The sequence below is a fragment of the Suncus etruscus genome, chromosome 3, assembly GCF_024139225.1.
Source record: "Suncus etruscus isolate mSunEtr1 chromosome 3, mSunEtr1.pri.cur, whole genome shotgun sequence".
In the NCBI taxonomy this organism is placed as follows: domain Eukaryota; kingdom Metazoa; phylum Chordata; class Mammalia; order Eulipotyphla; family Soricidae; genus Suncus; species Suncus etruscus.
Window position 1 is genome coordinate 91345708 of NC_064850.1, and position 22712 is coordinate 91368419.

General features: G+C 55.1%; 2 protein-coding genes across 10 annotated transcripts in view; both read left to right on the forward strand.

Moving 5' to 3' along the window:
* Positions 1-2712: 2712 nt before the first annotated feature.
* Positions 2713-7112, forward strand: FGF17 (fibroblast growth factor 17). 2 transcript variants are annotated; one of them, XM_049769488.1, is made up of 5 exons: positions 2713-2744; positions 2836-2872; positions 5380-5557; positions 5774-5880; positions 6819-7112. In XM_049769488.1, exons 1-5 carry the CDS (start codon positions 2713-2715, stop codon positions 7110-7112), a joined length of 648 nt encoding a protein of 215 aa, XP_049625445.1. The 2 variants fall into 2 exon arrangements, with proteins under 2 accessions (XP_049625445.1, XP_049625446.1); XM_049769489.1 differs by having other exon boundaries at positions 5413-5557.
* Positions 7113-7909: 797 nt separating this feature from the next.
* The window catches only part of DMTN (dematin actin binding protein), a 31378-nt gene continuing 16575 nt past the window's right edge, over positions 7910-22712 (forward strand). For 6 of the 8 annotated variants that reach the window (XM_049769466.1, XM_049769468.1, XM_049769462.1 and 3 more), the window contains exon 1: positions 14897-15168. The gene's annotated coding sequence lies outside the window, so the exon portion shown is untranslated. Of the gene's footprint in view, positions 7979-13530; positions 13661-14896; positions 15169-22712 lie in introns of those variants that run through there. The other 2 variants (XM_049769465.1, XM_049769463.1) reach the window with 2 other exon arrangements.

Here is a 22712-nt window from a genome sequence, read left to right on the forward strand (position 1 = left end):
AAGTCCAATAGCAAAGATGAAGTCTGTCTGCCTGACCAGGGTGCACCTCCCTGGCTCCTTGCCAGTCTGCTTTTCCACAGGAAAAGGGTGGTCAAATGAAAGCAGGTGTGACAAGAGGCAGAGTTGCAGGTGGCACCTGCCTACAGTAGCTGGGCTATGAGGAAGAGCAGGTGTCAGACACCCCAGTTAGGGAGTGTTGAACTTGGCACTGAGGTGAGGATGTCCAGGCTATTTAGCACTTATTTATCTCCTCTTTTGTGTGTGTGTGTGTGTGTGTGTGTGTGTGTGTGGTTTTTGGGTCACACCCGGCAGTGCTCAGGGGTTATTCCTGGCTCCAGGCTCAGATATTGCTCCTGGCAGGCACGGGGGACCATATGGGATGCCGTGATTCGAACCCATGACCTCTTGCATGAAAGGCAAATGCCTTACCTCCATGCTATCTCTCCAGCCCCATTATCTCCTCTTGACTCAAATGAGTGTTAATGAATGCTCTCCTCCTGCTTCCTCTTGTCAGTGGAGTTTAAGGAAAATTTAGGTAAACTGAGGCCAAATTATATAAAATCGTTTCCCCTAGTTCTGATGGTGGTCAGGACTGTTGAGGATGTGTTCTTCCCTCTGCAGCATTTCTGGCTGCATTTCCCATGGTGATGGCACTGGAAGTGACCATCTCCTTTGTATAAATTAGGAACCAGAGACCAGAAAGGTGAAGGGATTTGCCACACACAACTATAAGGACCAAGTCCAGAAGATAAGAGATAAAAGCAGGTCCAGCACTGGGACCATAGCATTGATGCAGTGGAGAGGGCACTGGTCTTGTGCCAACCCAGGTTCTATTCTCAACACCCCAGGAGGGATCTCTGAGCACAGAGTCAGTCATCCCTGAGCACCATCAGGTGTAGCCATTAAAAAAAAAGTATTGAACAAAACAAGTCTAGGCCTGACCAGCTTCCCCCACTGTGGGTGCAGGCCTGACCTTCCTGGGAGACAGGGTGCAGAAGGGGAAGGGCAAGGAGCAAACAAAGACCTGGAGGCTGGGACTAGCCAGCATAGCCATCCCCTGGCACAAACACCCTGGCCGAACCCCAAGGCCAAGTTTGCTTCTGGCATCTGTTACCATGGAAACCTAGTCTGGGGAGTTGCCAGTGACAGCGCCCCCCCTACCCGTCCTCACCACTGATCCCACACCAGCATTCATGTTCAGTGGCCTGGAGCCCCACCTGGGGCACTGCCCTCATCCCCTCCGCCCAGGGTCTTTGCTTAACCATCACTCCCAGAACTTGAACAAATGCAACAAGTGAGAAGGATGAGTAAGCCTCAGGCTGAGCAGCAGTGTGAGGTGTGGGGAGCTCCTGGACATGACACCTGGTCACCCCCATCCTGTCCCTGCCACTGAAAAGCTTTGAGGCCTGCAATGCCTGCTGTGACACCAACTGAGGTGGTCCTCAGCTGGTCCCTTCCAGTCTGATACCTAAATGGGGGGGAATGGGAAGGGGGAGGTGGGGGTAGGCAGACAACCCTGCCCCATGCAAAGAGCAACCCGGTAGCCCTGCAGGGCAGCCCTCGAGAGGGTGGAGCTGGACAGGGCCCACTATGAGGTGAGTGCTACAGGTGAGGAGGTGGCAGACAACTTTGTGGATTGATATAGCTCAGGAAGGCAAGGAGGAGGCCAGAGGTGAGAGCTCCTCCCCCTGCTGGTAAACAGACCCACAGTTTCCCTCCCTTCCTGCTCTGGGGCTCCCAGAGGTGGGAGGGCATCCATCTCAGCATCTGAGATGTCTGCTATTGGGGTCCCATGAGACCGAGGAGTTTAGACTTGGGGAAACTGCCCTCACTACCCACTAGCTTCCTCATTCAGAGAAACTCTGGGCCCACGTGCCTCAGTTCTCTCATCTGCAAAACAGGGGAATAACTGGCACAGTGCAGAAGAGTTTCAGGCCAAGCAACTGCAAGGACACACAGGACGCCCAGCTCAGAGACACTCTGAGGGGCATGGGGTGAGTTTATTCTACCTTTTGTTCACTCCTAAGAGCAGTTTTCTCAATGGCCCCCAATAATGGACAGCAGCCCCAATTCTGGGGAAGAGCACCATTGATCAGCTCTTCTGTGACCATTGGAGCAGCTGCCCAGACTGTATCTGGTCACCCACCTGGCCCCTCTAGTTGCACCCACTCTTTGCTGCTGCTCAAGACAGAGTTGCTCCTTCCAGCAAGCGAGATGTGAGAATAGGAGAAAAGGGTGACAGAGCCTGGAGGACCCCAATATGAAGGTTCCTCCTTTTAAGGCTGCTTCTAGGAATTTGCACCCCAAGAGTCAGACCCAACAGCCTCAGGCCAGGGGAGCACCTGCATGGGGGGGGGGGGGAAACAAGCCAAACCTGAGTCTAGGAGAGGCTGGCCGGGAGGGGGACAGACCCTCCCCTTGGGTGGGGGTCTGGGGGTCGGGAGTAACACAGAGGGTTCTCCACAAGACTCCAGCGCATGTCCTTCGTGGCTCAGTGGCCAGGAAGGTGGACACCTCACACCTCAGTCCCCATTCCGCCCTCCTCCCCCGCTCCTCCTCCTCCCAGCTCTGCTCTCCTCCTCCTCCGCCCCCTTTCCTCCTCTCCCCCTGAAAACCTGGGACTTGAAGAGACCTTGGCTTCTGGGACTCTGCCCACATCTGCTCCTGGCTTGGGGGGCAGGGGGGCAACGGCCCCAAGAAATCTCTGCAGTGATGGGAGCCCGCCTGCTGCCCAGCCTCGCGCTGTAAGTGTTCCTGGGGACCCATCGCCTGGGACCCCTCTCCTGAGCAGCGGGACAGGGCCTTCTCACCTGGGTCTGCCTGTCTCCCCAACAGGTGCTTGCAGCTCCTGACCCTCTGCTGTCACACACAGGTAGGTTCCCCTCTTCTCCCCACCTGACAGCTAAGGGCAGGTATCTCCTTTGGGGGTGGATGGAGGCTTCTCCAGCTTCTTCCTGGGCACTAGAGATTCTGCAGTTTGGGGCATGAGCTTTGAAGGAAGTAGCAGGAGACTGGCAAAGTTGGGGACAATTTGGGGCTTGTATCTTAGTGCTCCCTGTTACCTTGTCTGCATCTGCTGGGGTCTCTTCTCCCTAATCTTTTCTGACCGGATTGGGGAGACAGAGTGCATGGGACTGGCAGGCTTGAGGGCTGGAGCCTGGGATAGCGGGCAGAGGGCAGAAGAGATAGCCCTGTGGAGGCCGGTCCTCTGAGTACCTGAGAGGCCAGTGCTCCCAAGTGCACTCAGCACCCTAGTGTCCCTGGGCGGGAGCTTGCACAACCGGCCTGGAGTTCAGGCTCACAGTACCCAGCCGACACGGGACTCCTTACCTAGAGGGCAGTGAGGTCAAGCCGGAAAGGACAAGATTCTAGCTTGCTTTTCCTCACCCCAAGTCCACCTCCCCTGGCCTCAGCCCCCCATGCAAGGCTCAGTCCTTTTTTGTGAGTCTCCATGAAAGTGCAGCTATTAAAATGCACTGGTCCAGAACCGCTCGGGCAGCCTCGGCGTTCCCAGGCCAGAGGCCCGCTGCTCTTCATAGCCAGTGGGGACTTTTTTTGAAGGTAAATGCCTTTTCTCTGGGAGAGCAGGGGCTGCCTTTGAAGCAGTGGGGGGGTGGGAGAGAGACAACTTGCCCCCCTCCTTCCGCTTTTGCTCTAGCCCCGTTCCAGGCCTTTTGCTTCACACATCCAGGGCAAGCAAGAAGAACGCCCCCAGCCCCGGGAGGGGGGGGGGGCGACCTGTTCTGCAGGGGAGTTCGCACAATGGTGGCTGGCCCGTGTTTATGGCCTGGCTGAGGCCCCATTCAGGACTCAGAGAAGGTGGCAAAGCTGTCCTTTCCCCCTTGAAGTGCCCCCCGCACCCCCTTGCAAGGGGGGCCAGCAGGCCGGACAGAGCCATGCTTGAGGGGCCCTCTGACAAGCAGCTGTCTGCAGCGGGGGGAATGGGAGGTCCCGCTGCAGCGGGAACATGAAAGGGACAGGCCAGGTCCCTCGGGGAGAGCGATTTGTGGGCTGTGGGCTGTGGGGGGGGCGTGGGCTGCTTTTGTGCAGAGCTGGAAGGAGGACAGGGAGAGGAGGGGGCTGCAGGGGGCCTCTCTGCTCCTGACCTGAGACAGACAGCAACAAGGAGGCTGCCCGCCAAGAGGGGTGGAGGCCTGAGCCTGGGCCAGGGGCATAGGGCTGGGCACAGGCCAGACCCCACTCCCTGGCACAGACACTGGCCCCCACTCCAAGGGCTGGCCTCAGACTTTCTCAGGGTGGACGTGGGTGGGCACTGCAGACCTCGAACACTGGCTGAGATAAGGCAGTGTGGCAGGGGATGCTCAGGCTGGCAATGGGCAGGACCTAGGAAGGGTTCACCCTGAAAAGGCTCCTTGCCTCCCAGGTCCCCAACCGCTGCAGGGAAACCAGGGAGCCAACCCAGACATAGCAGTCAGGACTGTGATTTCAACTGGGCCTGGAATAAAGGATGGCAGAGGGTTTGGCAGAAGGCAAGGTCAGGGATGGAGACTCTGAGCCACCTCTCACTGCACCAAAGGCCCCTGAAGTTCTGCTGTGGCTCAGGGCAGACCGAGGTTGGGTTGGGGAGTCATCTCCCCAGTGGGCAGAGGGCAGCAAACAGCCAGGAACCCCTCTGAGCTTGCCAGAGAAGTGCCAGGCAACTTGGAATTTGGCTCTGCAAAGGAGGGCGCCCCCTAGAGGAGATAGGAGGGGCCACAGGAAGGGGGCCCATGGTTCAGAGAGCAGGAGCCCAGAAGATGGGCACTGAGCTCAAGGTTCCAGGATTTGTGTGGTGGTAAAAATGTTCCCAGGGAACATCGTTAGGTTGTGAGAACCTAAAGAGAGAGATCACAACCCCCTAAACTGCTTTCTGGAGACCTGAATAAGCACAATGCTGTGTTCCAGGGTGCCATGCAAGCATTGGGTCCTCTCATAAGCATATGCCCAGGTGCTGGGATGGGCTCCTTCCACTGTGGAGCGGGCTGTGTGGGAGATCTTGTCCTGGCAAGGAAAGCCAAGCCCCTTGCGTACTGTCAGGGAGCAAGCTCAGTCTAAAGGCAAGAGAGGGTTCTCTCTGGCTCTAATTAGCTATCCATAGGCTTGGGGTACCATGACCCGCAGGACCCCTAATCCCAGACTCATGATTTCAGGTCTACATGTGGTGTCACACCAAGTGCCCTCCCAAACCCAGGCAGCCATCATCCTCTGTGCCCCTCTCTGGCCCCCACTGTCCCAGGAAGGTCACAACCAGCACCCTGCACTTGGCAGGACCAGTGGCCTCTCTGCATCACTCGCATCTCTGTACCCCTCCCCTGCATGGACCAGAGATGGTGTCACCCAAAGCAAATTGACACTATTTTTCCCTTGGTAACCGCAAAGGGGGAGAATCACCCGTCTCCTAATTTTAACCAGTACGTGAGGGACCAGGGCGCCATGACTGACCAGCTGAGCAGGCGGCAGGTTCGCGAGTACCAGCTCTACAGCCGGACCAGCGGCAAGCACGTGCAGGTCACCGGGCGCCGCATCTCCGCCACCGCTGAGGATGGCAACAAGTTTGGTGAGACCCGGCACTCCCTCTCCCAAGCCACCACCATCCGCATCCGGGCATCCCAAAGGGACAGCAAGGAAAAGCCTCTTGGGTAGGGCCCCAAAGACCTCCTCTGCCTCCCACCCAAGTTCTGAGGCCCCACTGGTTGGGGGAACCCCTGACAAACCCATGGGCTGGCAGCCCCGATGGACAGAGGTCTCTCTCCCCACTTCCACCCCATCACAGCCAAGCTCATAGTGGAGACGGACACATTTGGAAGCCGGGTGCGCATCAAGGGGGCCGAGAGTGAGAAATACATCTGCATGAACAAGAGAGGCAAGCTCATCGGCAAGGTGAGGTCACAAGCAGGGCAGTCTTGCTGGGGTGGGGCCTTATACAGGCCCTGGCTGCACCTCACTTGCCTCCTGCACCCCACACAGCCCTAGAAACTTCACCTTTCAGCCCACTATTCAGTCCTTCACCCCCACTGTACTGAGACTCTCCAGGGCATTGGACATCCAGAGGATCCTGGGTTCTGATTTATGGACTTTCCCCCCAACATCAACCAGTGAGTGTTTTAGAACCTGTATGTGATCTTACAGGCCTCGTGTTAAGGCTTAAGTTCTGACCAGGGGAGAGTGAGATGTTCATGTAAGGTTAGATTTCCTGTAAGGTCAGATGTGCCAAAGCAGTTCAGTGAGTCTAAGCAGCAGAGGAACACAACTCACCCACTAGGGTGAGCAGTGATCATGGGAGCAGTGCTCCCCACAGTGCCACCACTCCGCAGAGTGTGTCTAGCACAGTTGTAGACCAAGAATTCCGTTTCCTTTGTCATGGGCAATCCTAGTTTCATTATCTGGTGTTTATCACCAAACCCTTACGTTGGTCAAGCACTGAGCTTCTTATTTATAAAATTAGTCCCGGTTCTCTATGGAGTTAATGCACTAGCTGCTGACAGTGATTTCCATAAAAGTTTGCCCAGACAGCTGCCACCTTCTCTTCACCCAGATCCCCAAGGTGTTCAAGCCCAGTGCTCTGATCTATAGCCTTTATCCTTATGAGCCATCTGGTGAAACTGAGACTCAGAGTGGTCAAACACTGTGTCCAAGGCACCCAATTTGCAAATGATACTCAGGTACTTAAGTTTGGATCTGCATTTTCCTCCCGTTTCCCTCTCCAATAAAGATGCTGGCTCCCAAGCCCAGTGGCTCCCTTCTCGGTCCTATCAATGAGGCCCCAGAGGCACCTGATGGGCAGAACAAACTCCCCTCCTCTCCTTCCTGTCCCGCAGCCCAGCGGGAAGAGCAAAGACTGCGTGTTCACAGAGATCGTGTTGGAAAACAACTACACAGCCTTCCAGAATGCTCGGCACGAAGGCTGGTTCATGGCCTTCACACGGCAGGGCCGGCCCCGCCAGGCCTCCCGCAGCCGCCAGAACCAGCGAGAGGCCCACTTCATCAAGCGCCTGTACCAGGGCCAGCTGCCCTTCCCCAATCACGCCGACAGGCAAAAGCAGTTCGAGTTTGTGGGCTCAGCCCCCACCCGCCGGACCAAGCGCACTCGGAGGCCACAGCCCCAGACGTAGTCGGGAAATGGGGTCTTCACCAGCTCTCCCAGACCCTTTCCCCTCCTAATCCAAAATCTGGGACGGGTGGAGGGTGGGAGTGGAACCTGAGGACCCAGAGCCCCCTCCCCACCCCTCCGCAAGGGTCAGAGCCCCCACGCTGGGACGGGACAGGGCAGACTCTTCAGGATGCCCCAGGGACCCCTTGCTGGAATAGGGCCCCTGAGGTGTAGACAGAACCCCAAGAAGGAAACTGTAGTCCACTTGGACTCAGGCCCTCTGAAATAAGTGGACAGGTCAGCGCATTGCACAGTCCACCCTGCAGGCACTGTCGGGGGGGGGGGTGACCCGGGAGTCTCTCCACCTGCCTGCTCCCAATCTCCACATCTTTCCAGGCAGACTGCAGGCAGAGAGCTTTCTTTGGGGGGGAAAGAGGGCTGGTCATTCTTCACAATTCACTCCCGGGGCCTCCACCTCTACCCCTCAGTCCCAACCCCAGAATAAAACCATTTTCCTACAAATGGGTCATCTGAAGCGGGCGGAGGGCCCCAGCCGAAGTCGGCCGGTTTCTGCGAGAGCCATGCGAGGCGCTGGGCCTGGGCGGGGGCCCTGCAGGTGCGGGCGGCGACGCGGGGCTGCAGCGGGCAGCTCGACTGGCACCGCCGCCCGCCCGAGGCCGGCGCCCCTCCTTCCCTCCGTCCCTCCCTCCGTCCCTCCGCGGGCTCCGGTTTCCAGGTTCGCGCGACGCCCGGAGCTACCTGTGGGGCCCGCGCCGCGCCCGAGCGGCTGGGGACGGGCGTGCGCGCGGGACCCTGGGCCGGGCCGGGCCGGGCCGGCCGCGGCGGGCGGCAGGAGCGAGGCCGGGGCCCGCCGACGCCTCTTTTCTGGTGAGGAGGGCCCGGGGGGCCGGAGGACTGACCGACCCGGCGGGACGCGTGCGAGGCCTCGGACCGCTGGGCCCAATGAGAGGCGCCCGGAGGAGGGGCCTCCCCACCCCAAGCCCCGTCCCCGGTGGGCTTCGCGGGCGCCTCCAGTGTGCGCAGGGGATCCCTCTCTTCCCTGCCTTGCACTTCCCAGCTTGAGGATTGAGGGGTGCCCTTCCTATGGCGGGGCGCCCTCCTGGCCTGTTTCCTCTCTGAAAAAGTGTGTGTGCCTAGTGGGGGAAGAGAAGAGGGGTGACGGCGCCTGTTCCCCATTCTCCGGGCTTGGGCAGCCGGGCACAGTGGGCTCGGGGCGAGGCGCGCACACCCGGCGATGCAGGCTGGAGGTCCCGGGAAGCGAGCGCGGCAGCCGCCAAGAGGGAGGTCCCCCACCTCCAAGACAGCCCCCCGTTCCCCTCCCGCTGGTCATAATTGCTTTTCACCAGTTGCTTTCCTTTCCCCTCCCCGCCCCCCGGCACAAAGGGCCTTAATCCCGGCGGAGGCCGGGGCTGGCCGGCGGGGGGTCTTGCTCCGGTGGGAGTGTGGGAAGGGTGGTCCGCGGTCCCTGCTGCTAGCTGGAGAGTTCAATGGGATTTTAAACGCCGAGGCCCCGCCCAGCAATTACCTGAGGACAAAGGGCCGGCCCCCAGGTGTGGGGAACAGGACTTTGGGGGACCTAGGGGAGGGACGGGGAAGGAGGTGTACTGGGAAGAGGAAGCTCTTACAATTCCTCTGATTTCCGCAGGAATTTGAGACATTCTTTAAAACTCTAGACTGCCTCTGCACCCCCAGCGGGTCTCGGGGCCACCCCCACCTCCCTGGCCGGGTGTGAGGCAGCTTCAAAGGTGCGCAGGCCTTTGTCTCGCTGGCTTTCTTCTCGGCCTTTCTCTGGCCCCTCCCTCCCCCTCCCTCTGACCTCCCCAGCTCTGCCGGCCTCTGGGGGCTAGCTCCAGAAAGCCCTCTCTGTTCCCTTTCTTGTTTTCTGAGGTGAGACCTGGCAGACAAGGACAGGGAACAGGGAAGGACGAGAAGGAGGCCGGTGCTGGCCCCAGCCTTCACTCCAGGCCGCGCCTGGCTTGGCCTTGGCTTTTCCGCTGAAATGCCAGCTTCTCAGTGACTGTCCAAGCCCAAGCTAGATACCTATGATGCTTGATGCTTCCTACTTAGGGGAAGTCCATTTAACTCATTCCCGCAGATCTCAGCATTATTTCAAAGATGCCAGAAGGAAGAAGCTAACAGACATTATCAGACTAAGACTGAACCTAACCACCCCCCCCACAGTATGCCAGGTGCCCCGGGTGATTCTAAACCAATGAGGAATGGGGGGGGGGTTAGAGCAAACTGATGACTTTTGAGGGAGGATGGGTCAGTGGATAAGGCATGAGTCACACCCTATTTCTGGTGGGGAGCACTTCGAACTCTGGCTAAGAATAGCTGATGTATTGATCTCCTCTGTCCCATCCTGTCTTGTCCTGGGCTGAGGCTGAGGGATGTGCAGGTGGACAGCAGAACAGCCATTCACTTTCGAGTCCTCTCTGCACAGTCCTGTCCCTAGAACTCTCTCCCAGGCACCTTGTGGGTGCTTAGCCTCTCAGCCCTGTGCTTTCACCCCTCACCTATCACAAATTGCCTTTTTTTCTTCTTTTTTGCTGGCCTCTTCACAAAAAAGTTCCCTGAACTTCCTGCCATTCTTTCTCTCCTTGTCCTTCCTTCTATCTCTCTATGGGATCTCAGCGTCACAAATATCATGCATAGGTCTGCTTTCTTCCCAAATTGAGAAGCTGCCCTGAATGGTGTCTGCCCTCTGGCCTCTCTTGCCCAGGCCCCACACATTTACCTGCCTCTAGCAAGGCTGTGCCTGGGCCCAGCAGCACCTCCCCCTAGGGCTCTGCCTAGCTCTGTCCCTACAGCTCCTTCCAGAGCAAGGGCAGGACCACAGCCTTGGCACCCAGCACGTGTGCCAGCCACTGCATAGATTCTACTACCTCTCTAGAATAGGGTATTATGGGTACATGGTGCCCGAACAAATGTGACCTGATCTCCCCTCTTCACATGAGGACTGTGTTACTTTCATGCTGGGTTGTGTACCAGGGTTCTCTCTACCTTTGGTGAAGTCCACACTCTCTCTCTTTTATTTATTTATTTATTTTTTGTTTTTGGGTCATATCCAGCAGCGCTTAGGGGTTCCTCCTGGCTCTACACTCAGAAATCGCTCCTGGCAGGCTCGAGGGACCATATGGGATGCTGGGATTTGAACCACTGTCCTTCTGCATGCAAGGCAAACGCACTACCTCCATGCTATCTCTCCGGCCCCCACACTCTTTCTTGAGCATGCTATCCAGTTATCCATTACTTTGTCTCTTCCTTATTCTCTCCATCCTCTTCCTGAGTAGCTCCAAATAAAATCTGCTATTATTAAAAAAAAAAAATGAAAAGGGTGTCACCAGTCTTCAGTGGCTCTGTTCCCTCTACTCTAATACCAATTTCTTCATTGTGGTGGGGCCTTCTCCACTGCTGGTGGGAGACCACCTATGCTCCCTTGCTGGTGACACATAGAACACTTCACCCACACTGCACTGATCTGTGTGTGTCCCCCTCTCATGGCCTCACATGCATCAGAGCACTCACTGTAGAACTCTGTGCAGAGGCACTGGCCAGCACCCTAAGCCAGAGCCAAGATTGTCTCCACCCTCAGCCTCAGGTGGACTTGGGCAGGGTAGGGAACTGGGCCTAACCATCCCTCCAAAGAATCACTCTTGCTCTCATGCAGCACTGTGCTAGCCCATTAGTGACAAAAATGGGGTTAAGATATTTCTGTCCTCCCCCATCAAGCACCTTTGAAACTTGAAAGCACCCTTGAAACTCCTCCATCAATCTCTAACCAGCTTACCTGAAACTTAATTGGGGAACTAAATCTATAAAAGGCAAATGCTGAGCCAGAGCAAATAGTGCAGTGGGTAGGGCCTTTTCCTTGCACAGAGCTTTGCACTCCATATGGTCCGCTGAACCCACCAAGAGTAATTCCTCAAAGCAGAGTCAAGAGTAAGCCCTGAGCACCGATGAGCCTGGAGCACCCCCAAAAGGTGCTATTTTAGTCACATTTGGGGGGAATCTGTACTATCTTCTTTCACTCTTTCCCTCTTTCACTGTTTCTCTCCCCACCCTGACAACTCCCCCACATTCTATTTTTTCCTTCCTTCCTTCCTTCCTTCCTTCCTTCCTTCCTTCCTTCCTTCCTTCCTTCCTTCCTTCCTTCCTTCCTTCCTTCCTTCCTTTCTCTCTCTCTCTCTCTCTCTCTCTCTCTCTTTCTCTCTCTCTCTCTCTCTCTCTCTCTCTCTCTCTCTCTCTCTCTCTCTCACACACACACACACACACACACACACACACACACACACACATTCCTAAAAAATACAATGAGGTGAATAAGAACTGTTGACAATAAGCCCTGCCCATGACAGAGCTCTGCAGGAGTGCCCATGAACCTCTCCAGAGAGCTCACTGGGGAGACAAGACGGTTCCTGTGTCTGGAATGGTGAGCTCAGACTCAGATAGGTTAAGACAACCACAGTTGTGGCTCATAAACAAAACAGTCTAGATGCTTCTTCAATGCCTTGAGGGCGATCCTTCTTCCTCCCTAGTCTGACATGGTAGATTTTATAGTAACATTTGGAAAGGGCTGGAATATACCTCATCCTTAATAAGCTGGATTTCAGCAATTTCTGAGTGTGAAAACCACATGAAGAGAAAGATTTTTAGCAGAAAGGTGGCCAGGGGAGGGTGAGTGGGTTAAAGCTGAAAGTTTGCGAAGAGAAGTGACCAGACAGAGGTCACTGATGGAGCTTTTGGTCTTTTTTGCTGTGGTGGCAAAGCATGAGGGGTTTAGAGGCAGGCACATGCAAGCATAGGTCACTGATGGAGCTTTTGGTCTTTTTTGCTGTGGTGGCAAAGCATGAGGGGTTTAGAGGCAGGCACATGCAAGCATAGGTTGAGCTAGTGGCAGTGTTTAGAAATGTGGGGTCTGGGAACAGTCAAGTACTGTGGGGAGGCACATGGCTTCTAAACTAGACCCTGTCCTCTTAATTCCTCTGGTCAGCTCTCTGCCACTTTCTCTTCTCTGGTGCTGCAACAACCTCCCGGAAGTTAATATTTAGACAATACAGCCCAGGGGGTGGGGTGGGGGTCCCTGGTGCCCATTGCTCCCTGAAGGTTGGTGGTAAGGCGGGGCCAGGGGTGCTGGAGTGAGACCAGGAGGAAGCAGGGAGCACAGAGAAGCCTAGTGCAGACCTTGGGGAAGGGGGCAGGAGAGCGTCCTGGCAGGACACCAGCCACCATGACCTTGCAAGGAAGTGGAGCCAAAATCTAGGTGTTTGGGCCTGGGCTCTCCTACTGTGAGGGGCAGGTCCATTGCCCCCCCATCCTTGGAATCCTGTATTTTGGAGGTACACTCTCTCTGTTCCACTCTTTGGGCTAGTCTCTGTTCTCTGCTTGGGCTGTGCCTCTTGTGCCTGTCACCAGCTGTTGGGGAGAAGTCTTTGCCTCTGATACTTCTGATGGGGAGTTGGGTGAGCCATGGGGAAGGACTTTCCAGTGGGCCTGTAGTGGGGTGGGGAGACCTTTCCAGGAGGAGGATGACAGTAGACAGAACAAGGCTTTCTGGGGATGAGGCCAGAGATGATGTGTGCATAGAGCATGGAGGCAAGAAGCCTCTTCTGGGCTGACTGTGCCTTCCTGAGCCACACACACACACACACACACACACACACACTGTGCCTTCCTGAGATACACACACACACACACACACACACACACATATATGAGCAAATATATTCCAGGGTTTATCACAGAAAGGAATGACCTTGACAACACCACTCTTCCTGTCGACAGAGGGAGCCCTAACTCTGCAGTCCCTGAGGTTCCGGCTAGTGGCCAGAGAACTTCCTGGCCCAGGTGGTTCCCAAGGACAGACCTGGGCAGGGAGGGCAGTAGGAAGGGGCCTCTTGGATGGAGAGTTGTCTCAACTCAGACTCCACCCAGGTTGGAGAACCCAAGGGGCAAGCTTGGGGACATAGGAGGTGCTCAGAGATGACAAAGGTCAGGTGAGGGCAGGCTTGTGAGCTCACAGTCACAGGGCAGGCCTGGCAGGCCTGCCAAGCCCGGAGCCTCGCTACTTCCTGCCAGACGCCTCTCGTCATCTCTCTGACCCTTGGACATAGGCCGGTTCTGCTGTTTCTATGGCAACTCCCAATTCCAGGCTGAGCTTTCTGCAGTGGGGGAGCTTCCCCAGTGCTGCTTCTCTCTCCCATGCTGTCTGCTTTGGGCCCTGAATGAGGGTTCTCCTGAGGCCATCCCGGATGCTAATCACAGAGCTTGATAAAACAGAGGGGGCACCTTGTGGAGCTCTCTGGCTCCTGAAGCTTCCCTACCTTTAGCCAAGCATTGATGCTGACATCAGGCCCCCGCCCTCCATCCCTGAGAGAGACTCTAAGAGCCCCAGCAGCGCCTCCCCCTCCTGCCTCCGCCTAGGCTGAGCCAGCAGGTTGTCTTGGCAACGGGAGGCGGAGAGGAGATGCGCCGCTGAGGGATGGAGGTGTATGTCTCCCTGGAAGCTGCCTTGCTCTTGCTCCTGCCCCACGCCCCAGGCCCTTGAAGGTACCAGAGAGTCCTTCCTCCTCCTCCCCTTTCCCCTTGACCTCCCCACTTGACAGAGCATGATGGGTCTCCCCTAGGACTGTTCCCTCCTCCCAGATCCAAGACTCCTCAGTGCTCATCCCAGGGCCCTGTCCACAGCTTCTTCCAGCCCTATCTCTGGGACCTTGCCCCGGAAGCCAAATTTCCAGGGGTGGGATCTGCTAGGGAGAGCTGGGAGAGAGTAATTACGGCAGTGAGAAAATCAGGAGGCCTGGAGGGTCTGCTGTCTGCTGTCTGGAGAAGGGGAGGAGCCAGGTGCACCTCTCGCAGGACCTGCGCCAGGACAGCAGTGGAGAGAGGCCTGTAGGATGCCAGGAAGGCCTGCCCCTCCCCACCCCACCTCAGCAAGCAGTCCTGCATTTTCCCTCACCTTCCTGCTGGTTGGCCTGGTCCTTGTTGTAGACCCCATCTTGTCTTTCTCCCCCATCTCAGCACACGACACACACACACACACACACTTCACACACATACACACAGGCACATAGACACATATACACACACACACACTTCATTTCTCCTCTCTGGGTTGGTTCTCTGCTGTCATGACCTGCACCCCTCCATCTTTCCCTCCACTCTCCTGCCTCCCAGCACTCTCCCCCTGGACCTTTCCAAACATCCCAGAGCCCCTCCCCCGATTCTGGATTGCCCCCCAGAGATAGAAGCAGCTGTGGGCAGTGGTTACAGGGAGCATCAGGCAGAGCTGCCAGGTTTGCCAGTGTACCTGGGCTCTGTCCCAGTCCCTGGAGTCACAAATGGAGGCGCTAGGCTCAGAGCACCCAGAAAAGAGAGACCTGGGTCAGGGTCCTGGGCGAGTGGTGAGTTCTCTAGGGACACCGTTTCACCTGGGGACAAGAGCTGGACTTGTCTGGCAGGGAGCTGCCCTTTTGCAAGAAAACGGGCTCCCTGGATTGCTGAGCTCGCCTTGGACCCTCTTGGTCCTGCCCTGGAGAGGGAGAACACCAGGGCATCTAATCAACACCCCTCCGTAGCCCCCTGCCCCTTAGCACCCTGGAAGAAGGGACCGCAAGCGGTTAGATGAGCAGCAGATGCAGATGCTCGAGAAACAGGGCGGGGACACTGTGGCCGGCGGGGTGCGGGTCGGGGACGGCGGTGGGTCGCCTGCGATTCCGCTTCGTCATGGTGCCGCGAAAGCTCCTCCAGTGCACGGCGGAGCGCGAGGTGAGGCGCCGGCCCACACCCAGGCCGCGCCGGCAGCGGGGCCGCGGGGTCCGACCGCGCCGCAGCGCTCCCCGCGCCGCTCGCTCCCACCCACCGGCCGGCGTTTTTCCTGTTATTGGCTCCGGGGAGGCGCGGCTGCGCTCCGGGAAGAAACGCCTCGTACCTAGCTAGGCTCTGAGCGAGAGCGCGCGGCAGCCGATCGCCCGGATCCGCTCGGGATCCGGGATCGGCCGCGATCGACCCTGGCATCCGGCCCGCCGGCCCTGCCTGGCCACCCTATCCGGGCAAAGGTAGGTGCAGGTCCGGTCCCCCTTCCGTGGGCGCTGGCCACACACCTGCGAGGCGGGGGAGGGCCCGGTGGGAGCTAGGATCCCGGGAGGGAGGCGTCCGCCCTGCTCCTCGGGCGCCCCTCTTCAGCTCCAAGGCTCTGATATCGGGATGTGCTTCCCTACTGCCCTTTTTCCTAGCCGTGCTGATGGCAAGTCCCCAGAAAGGGCGCGGGTAGGTGGGTAGGTGGGTAGGTGGGTCGGTCTAGAGTGACCCCTAAGCTCGCAGAGTGAGGGAGAGGGGGGCTGCAGGAGGAGGGTACATCGACACTCCAGATTGGAAGCAGCTCCCCTAGGCTAAGGTTAGGGCCTGGGCTAATCTGAAAGGCCCCTGTAGCCTGTCAGGAGGGGGTTATGGGTCAGACACAGGCTGAGCTGGCCTAGGGCGTGGCTGTGTCTGGGACTGCTGCTGGGGTGTCTGGAGGGGCTCTCATGGATCCTGTGGTACCCTTCACTAGCCTTGCCCCTCCAGGGGCTGGCAGTTCAAGTCCCCTTCCCCAGGACCCAGCCCAGCTGGCACTTTCCAGCTGCGACAGGGAAGCTGTTCAGAGCTGGGTCCAGGTGGGATTCTTCAGTAAGGGTCTGTATGTGTGGCCAGACACGTGTGCATGTTGGGGTTCAGCACATGTGCGGCAACTGAGAAGCCAGAAGCGGTGCCGAGGGTGAATGGGTGGGTGGGGACCAGTGGGTGTCAGCAGCGTTGTGCGTCATTGCGGGGGGTGGGGGGCTGGCTGGAGAGTGGGGGTGTGATCCTGCAAGCAGGGTGCCTGAATTCTGCAGCTGCCTCCTTGTGGGTGAGGTGTTGTGCCACGTAAGTTCTGTGGGGGGCTGCCACTTCTCCCCATCACGTGTGCCACCTGGGCCCAGAGGCCCACCTGGCAGAACCTATCTGAGAACTGTCACAGAGCTCATGGATGTGTAAAGACCAGAATAGGAATGTCCCCAGAATTTAGTAAACAAAATTTGGGGTGCAAGACCATTGGGTCTCCCTTACCCTGTCCACTCTGCTTATACAGGCCCCTCTGAAGAAAGACAGAGCAAGAATATGCTCGAGGGCTGTGCTTAGGAGCGGGTACCTGGCAGGCATGGGCAGTGGGTTCTCAGGCCAGATCCAGCTGATTTCGGCCCCACATGCTGCCCTGCCTGACACTTCACCGAAAGTGACAGGCCTGGCTCTTGTTACCATTCCAGGAGCCTCAAGCCCTGTCCTATCACATATAGGAGGGCTTAAAAATGGGGGTGGGGGGCAGGAGCAAAGCATAGAAGTGAGTCAGGACTCAAGCTTGCTCTGAGATAGGCCTGAGTCCACCCTGTTTCCACCTCATGACTTGTGCCCTCTCCATACACACATCTGATGGGATCCCCTCTCCGAGTACCTGGGTCCTGCCACTCTGCTCCTGCCACCCTTCCTCTGTTTGCTCTGGGATGCTGTTTTGGGAACTGATGACCTAGCTGGATCCTGCCTTTATTTCTGGATTGAGTTGTTGCCACAGTAACTGCAGGGGTGGGGCTGAGAGCGGGAGAGGGTGAAAGGGAAACACTGGGAGAAAAGATGAAGAAAGCCAGAGGGAATGGAAAACAGATTCAGAAGGCAGAGGGGCAAGGCAGCCCCTTGAGGGAAAGCTAGAGGCAGGAAGGAAGGGGCCAGGTCCCTGCCTGCTGCCCCCGCCCACTTGGCCCCCAGCCCCATCTCTTAGTTCCTGCACTTGGCCTCTAGCCTGGCTGGCACTTCCAACGCACCCCCCCCCCTCCTTGTGCACACAGCAGTGGTGTGGCCTTCTGGGTGCTCTGCCATAGAAGCTTAGCATGGAACACCCCAAGCTCCACGTTCAGAGAGATTCTCTGGCTGGCACTGACCTGAGATAGACCTGGGCAGCAGATCCACCTGCTCTTTATATATTGCTTTTACAGGCAGTCTTGTCATCTCTAGCTGGTTTTATTTTTAATTTGTTTGTTTCTTTGTTTGGGGGTCCCACCATTCGGTGTTCTAGGCCCACTTCTGGCTCTATTCTCAGGGATCACTCCTGGCAGGGCTTGGGACCATATGGGGTTCCAGGGATCAAACCTGGCTTGGCAATGTGCAAGGCAAACACCCTCCCTGCTGTACTGTCACCCCAGACCCTGCTCCTCATCTTTTAGTGAGGAGACAAGGCTTGTGTGGGATGGGGATGGGGGTCAGAGAGAAGAGGCAGGGGTGGAGGATGAAGCAAATACAGCTGAAGGTGGAAGGCCCAGGACTGAATGTCTACAAGCACGGGTCACTGTTGGCAACAGAGCCAGCTAGGAGGGTGGGTACCTTATCACCACTTCCCAGGAGCTGGGGGTGCAGTGTGAGGTGGGACTGGGTGGGTGGCTGAGATAAGGCACACACAGCTGAGGGAGGGTGGGGCACAGATGGCAGGATGAGCGGCTGAGGGGACCGGGGGCAGCTGAAAGGTCCTTCCGCCACCTGGGCCAGCCTTCCTCCCAGTCCTCTCCCCTTCCTTCCATTTCTCCCTTCCTGCTGCAGCCTGCTCTTTGGGTTCTGTCCCTGTGGGAAGTAGCTGGGTCCTGGGGAACAGTGCATAGGCACTGTACACTGAGATTGTGGGGTGTGGGGGTGGGAATGAGGCCTTGTGCTTTGGGAGAAAGTTAGCTTTGGGGGAGAGAGCTTCACATGGTGTGGAAACATGGGGAAACAGTGCAAACATGGAAATGCATTTGAAATAAACCAAGGAGACCCCCCCCAGTCCTCTATCAAAAACATTTTTCCAAAAAAAAAAAGGGGCCGGGCGGTGGCGCTAAAGGTAAGGTGCCTGCCTTGCCTGCGCTAGCCTTGGACGGACCGTGGTTTGATCCCCCGGTGTCCCATATGGTCCCCCAAGCCAGGAGCAACTTCTGAGCACATAGCCAGGAGTACCCCTGAGCGTTACCGGGTGTGGCCCAAAAACCAAAAAAAAAAAAAAAAAAAAAAAAATTTTTCCTGCTGCCTAAAATTTCACCATGAAGACCTTAGGCTTAACCGGCAGTTAAAATGCAGGTGCAGGGTTTGAAGGAGCTAAAAGGGCTTCTTTGTGGCACCTCATAGACCACATAGTAGGTGTGGACCAAGGCCAAAATAATAATAATGACAGCAATAGTAATAGATGCAGATGCCCCCAAGACTAAATTATTCCGCTGCAGGCCAGAGGCAGGGCCGTGAGGCATGGCCAGAGCTAAAGGGCCTTCCAGCTAGGGTTGGGGGTTGCAGAGCACCTGAAGAGGTCCCAGAGGTTGTGCTTGGCTTGTGTGAGGGACTCATGCAGTCTGGCACTCTGACAGATAAGCATTGCCTTCTCAAGCCACAGTGGTGTTCAATGGGGAAGTACAGCCACCTCGCAGACTCTCCTCCTATCTGGGAGCTCAGCCACATCCCACCTGGTTCTTCCCTCTCATTCCTGTTTCTCTGTCAACCTACCTTTAAAGTCTAACCAGATGCTCACTTTTTTTGGGAACATAAAAATCTCATTCTTGTCCTTCCCTGGAGACAGATTCTTTCTCTCTAAACCCTCCACTTAGGCCAGCACCCAAGTTGCCCCCCCTGCTGAGGAAAGAGCCACTCCTCTTTCCACAGCCTCCAAACATACCTGCTCCCTTTCTTCAGCACCCTGAAGTCAGTCTCCCTACACCCAGAGTTGGCCCTGGTCCCTCTCACCTTCTGGTCACCCCATCAGTGCTGCCACCCACATTGTTTGCAAAACCCAAAGCCAGGTCTCTTAGATGGTCTCTCAGATGCTGGAAGGGTGCCAGCAACCAGCTGACCACTGCACTGGCCGGCTCTCCACTTCTCTAGACCCTGCTTCAAAGCATTTGCTTCCCTGGTGCCCCTCCTGTCCATAATACCACATACTAGACCAGGCCCTTGGCTGAAACACAAAGAATCCCCAAATGACCTGCTGCCCACAAGGAGCTGGCTGGCCATTTCTTCCCTCTCTCCAGTTCTTTGGGTACTCTGGCTTCTAGCCCATGTGTCTCAGGACACTGCTCCCATCTTCTTTCTCTCATGACTGGACTTTCTGTCCAGGCCTCCTAGAGTTCAATGGACTAACCAATCAGCAGAGTTCCTGCTGCCTGTCTCCCTCCTGTAGCCTCTCTGTATCCACTCACCACTCTCAACCTCAGGCAAAAAGTGAATGCATCCCCCCTCCTACCCCTTTTCAGAGAGAGATCTTCAGATGGGGGCTTTCTCCCATCACCGCCATTTCTATTATTGGCTCCTTGCGCAAGTCTAGGCCATCACAATCCATGTGGAACAAAGGCCGCAGACTCCTGGTTGTAGTCCCAGGGCTGCTTGTTCCTTCCTGCCACCTCTAGGCTTTACCCTAATACCCCTTCCTAAAGCTTGAACCTGTTTCCTTTGTTTCAAAACTTTTCTGAACATCCCTTGGTCCACCACGATCCACAAAACACAATCAGAATTCTTAAGGCCTCCATCATCTGGCCCCTAGCCTCCTAACTCAAACTCCTCTTTCCTTGTGATCTCTGGAGACCAGTCATCCTTGTTGTCCCCTAAAATGCCAGTGCTTTCCATGTCCCTACATGCAGCTTCTGCTTCTTGTTTCAAGAGTCCTCTTTCCAGTGTTTGCATGACCTCCCTTTGGGCATCCCCAGGGACCACCTCAAATACCTCCTGTTTGAAGAAGACCCAGTTTTGAAAAACATTAATTTTTATTAAGGCATTGTGAAGTGCAAAGTTGTTTATACTTAGAGTTTAGACATACAATACTCCAATACCAAATCCACCACAGTGTCAATTTTCCTCTGCCACTATCTCCTGGTTCCCTCCCACTCCCTAGTCTGCCTCTGTAATGAACACTTTTTAAAGTTTGGTTATTGTACATTGTATCTGAGGCATCCTTTCTCTTACCCCTCTAACCCTCTATAATGAGGCTTCTTTCTCGCAGCCTCTCCTAGCCCCTCAGACTATTTTCACAGTTAGGAAATTCTTTCCACGAATTCTTCTTCCACTCTCTACTCTCTGGAAACATTATCAGTTTCACTGTGAAGTGCAGATTAAGTGCTGGGAACGATTAACTAACTTTCACGATGGAGTGCATGATGGGAAGGTACGTGCCTTGAGTGTGTGAGGCCCTGAGTTCGAGCCTCCACATGTCATGCCCACCCCTAGCCCTGGTGACTCCTCAAGACTATCAAGATTTAGGCCCTTCCCTCCTCAAAAGAAACAACACATGACAGGGTAGATTGTGGCTGAAAGGGTGGATGGAATTGGTGGATGGCTTAGTATGATGGGTAAATACTGAGATAACTCTCTGGAGTTAAGCCAAGATTGTTACAAGTTTCAGCATAGAGGTTACCAAAATAAAGATTGGAGAGGAGGAAGAAGAGTAGAAAGAATCTATATGAGAATTTATTCTCATAGTTTTTTTCATAACTTTTTTTTTCATAAATTCTCATAGAATTTATTCTCATGGTTCTCAGAATCTAGCATAACAAAGTTGAGGAAAAGAGATAACTCAAGAACCAAGGGTGCAATCCTAGCAAGCACAAGGCCTCAAATTTAACCTCCAGTTCTACATCACCAAGCAAACACCAGGCATTGAATCATCCAGCCCAATTTGCTCAATTTGAGTGATGCTCAAAGTCTCTTGAGCCATGTTTGGGAAGCCCCTAAAATAAAAAACACATAAAGCAGATTTAAAATGTTAAAGTATTATATTTTTTTAATTTTTTATTGAGACCATTGTGAATTACAAGTCTTTCATAGTTGGATTTCAAGCATAGTAACAGTGAATTAGAGCCATTCCCACCACCAATGTTGACTTCCCTCCAGCATGCATCCCATACCTCCACCCTAAGCCCATTGGCCTGCCAGTGTAACAGGTCCATTTTAAGTTTAGATTGTTATAGTTTGAGTCTCTTCTTTTTTTTTTTTTTTTTTTTTTTTTTTGGGTTTTGGGCCACACCCGGCATTGCTCAGGGGTTACTCCTGGCTGTCTGCTCAGAAATAGCTCCTGGCAGTCACGGGGGACCATATGGGATACCGGGATTTGAACCAACCACCTTTGGTCTTGGATCAGCTGCTTGCAAGGCAAACGCCACTGTGCTATCTCTCCGGGCCCTGAGTCTCTTCTTTTTTTTTTTTTGTTTTGTTTTTTTGGGCCACACCCGTTTGATGCTCAGGGATTACTCCTGGCTAAGCGCTCAGAAATTGCTCCTGGCTTTGGGGGACCATATGGGATGCTGGGGGATTGAACCGAAGTCCTTCCTTGGCTAGCGCTCGCAAGGCAGACACCTTACCTCTAGCGCCATCTCTCCGGCCCCAGTTTGAATCTCTTGATTCTATTGTCATTGACTTTGACTTGGGTATTTAGTTCTGACTTTTTTTTTTCTCAACCAATGCACCTGAGCCCTAAAGAATTTTTTTCTTTTTCTTTTTTTGTTTTTGGGCCAAACCCAGTGACTCTCAGGAGTTACTCCTGGCTCTGCACTCAGAAATCACTCCTGGCTTGGGGGGGACCATATGGGATGCCAGGGGATCTAATCGCGGTCCATCCTAGTCCTAGGCACATGCAAAGCAAACGCCCTATGCTGTGCCACTGCTCTAGTCCCTTCAGAATTACTTTTAAAAGTGTTGCAAAGTGAGCTTTGAGAAGGAGGATAAAACGTTGGACCAGAGTATCTCCAGGGGCACCAGAACCTTGAAGTTTCCTGAGCACCTATCTCATCAGAAATATGCTTTGGACCCGGTATCCATAAAACCTGGAGAGAGGGGCATATTCTAGTCTGTCCCCCAATATGCCTGGCAGTGCTAGCAAGACCCTATGAATTGTACTAGTGCTAAAGAAAAGTATTTTTCCTTGTAAGTTTGTTTTTGTTTGGGGGCCACTCTTGGCTCTGAGGTCAGGAATCAGTCCTGGTTGGGTGTGAAGGACCATATGTTGTGCTGGGGAGTTGAACCTGGGTCAGCCATGTACAAGGCAAGTGCCCGACCTGCTGTACTCTCACTCTGGCTGAAAGAGAATGTTTCAACTGTTCAGAACCTCAGTTTCTTTCGTGCAAAATTATTTGTTAGAGAGCCCAAGGTAAGATATAAAATTACCCTCCTAAAGTACCTGGCATGAGCAGCAATGGTTCTAGTGAGGGTTCCACAAACTTCAGCCAGCTTCACCTATCTGGGGGCGAGATTATATCAAGTCAAACATGCATGCTAGGGCCGAAGAGATAGCATGGAGGTAAGGAGTTTGCCTTGCATGCAAAAGGACCGTGGTTCAAATCCCGGCATCCCATATGGTCCACTGAGCCTGCCAGGAGCGATTTCTGAGCATAGAGCCAGGAGTAACCCCTGAGCACTGCTGGGTGTGACCCAAAAAACCAACCAACCAAACAAACAAACAAACATAAAACATGCATGCTAGGACTCAGGAAAATTTACTGGTGTGGATGGAGGGAGAGCAGCGCAGGAGAAGCCTTGAAGGGTGGGTGAGATCTGGGCATCAGGAAAGGGTAGAGTCTGTGGAGAGTCGGTGCAA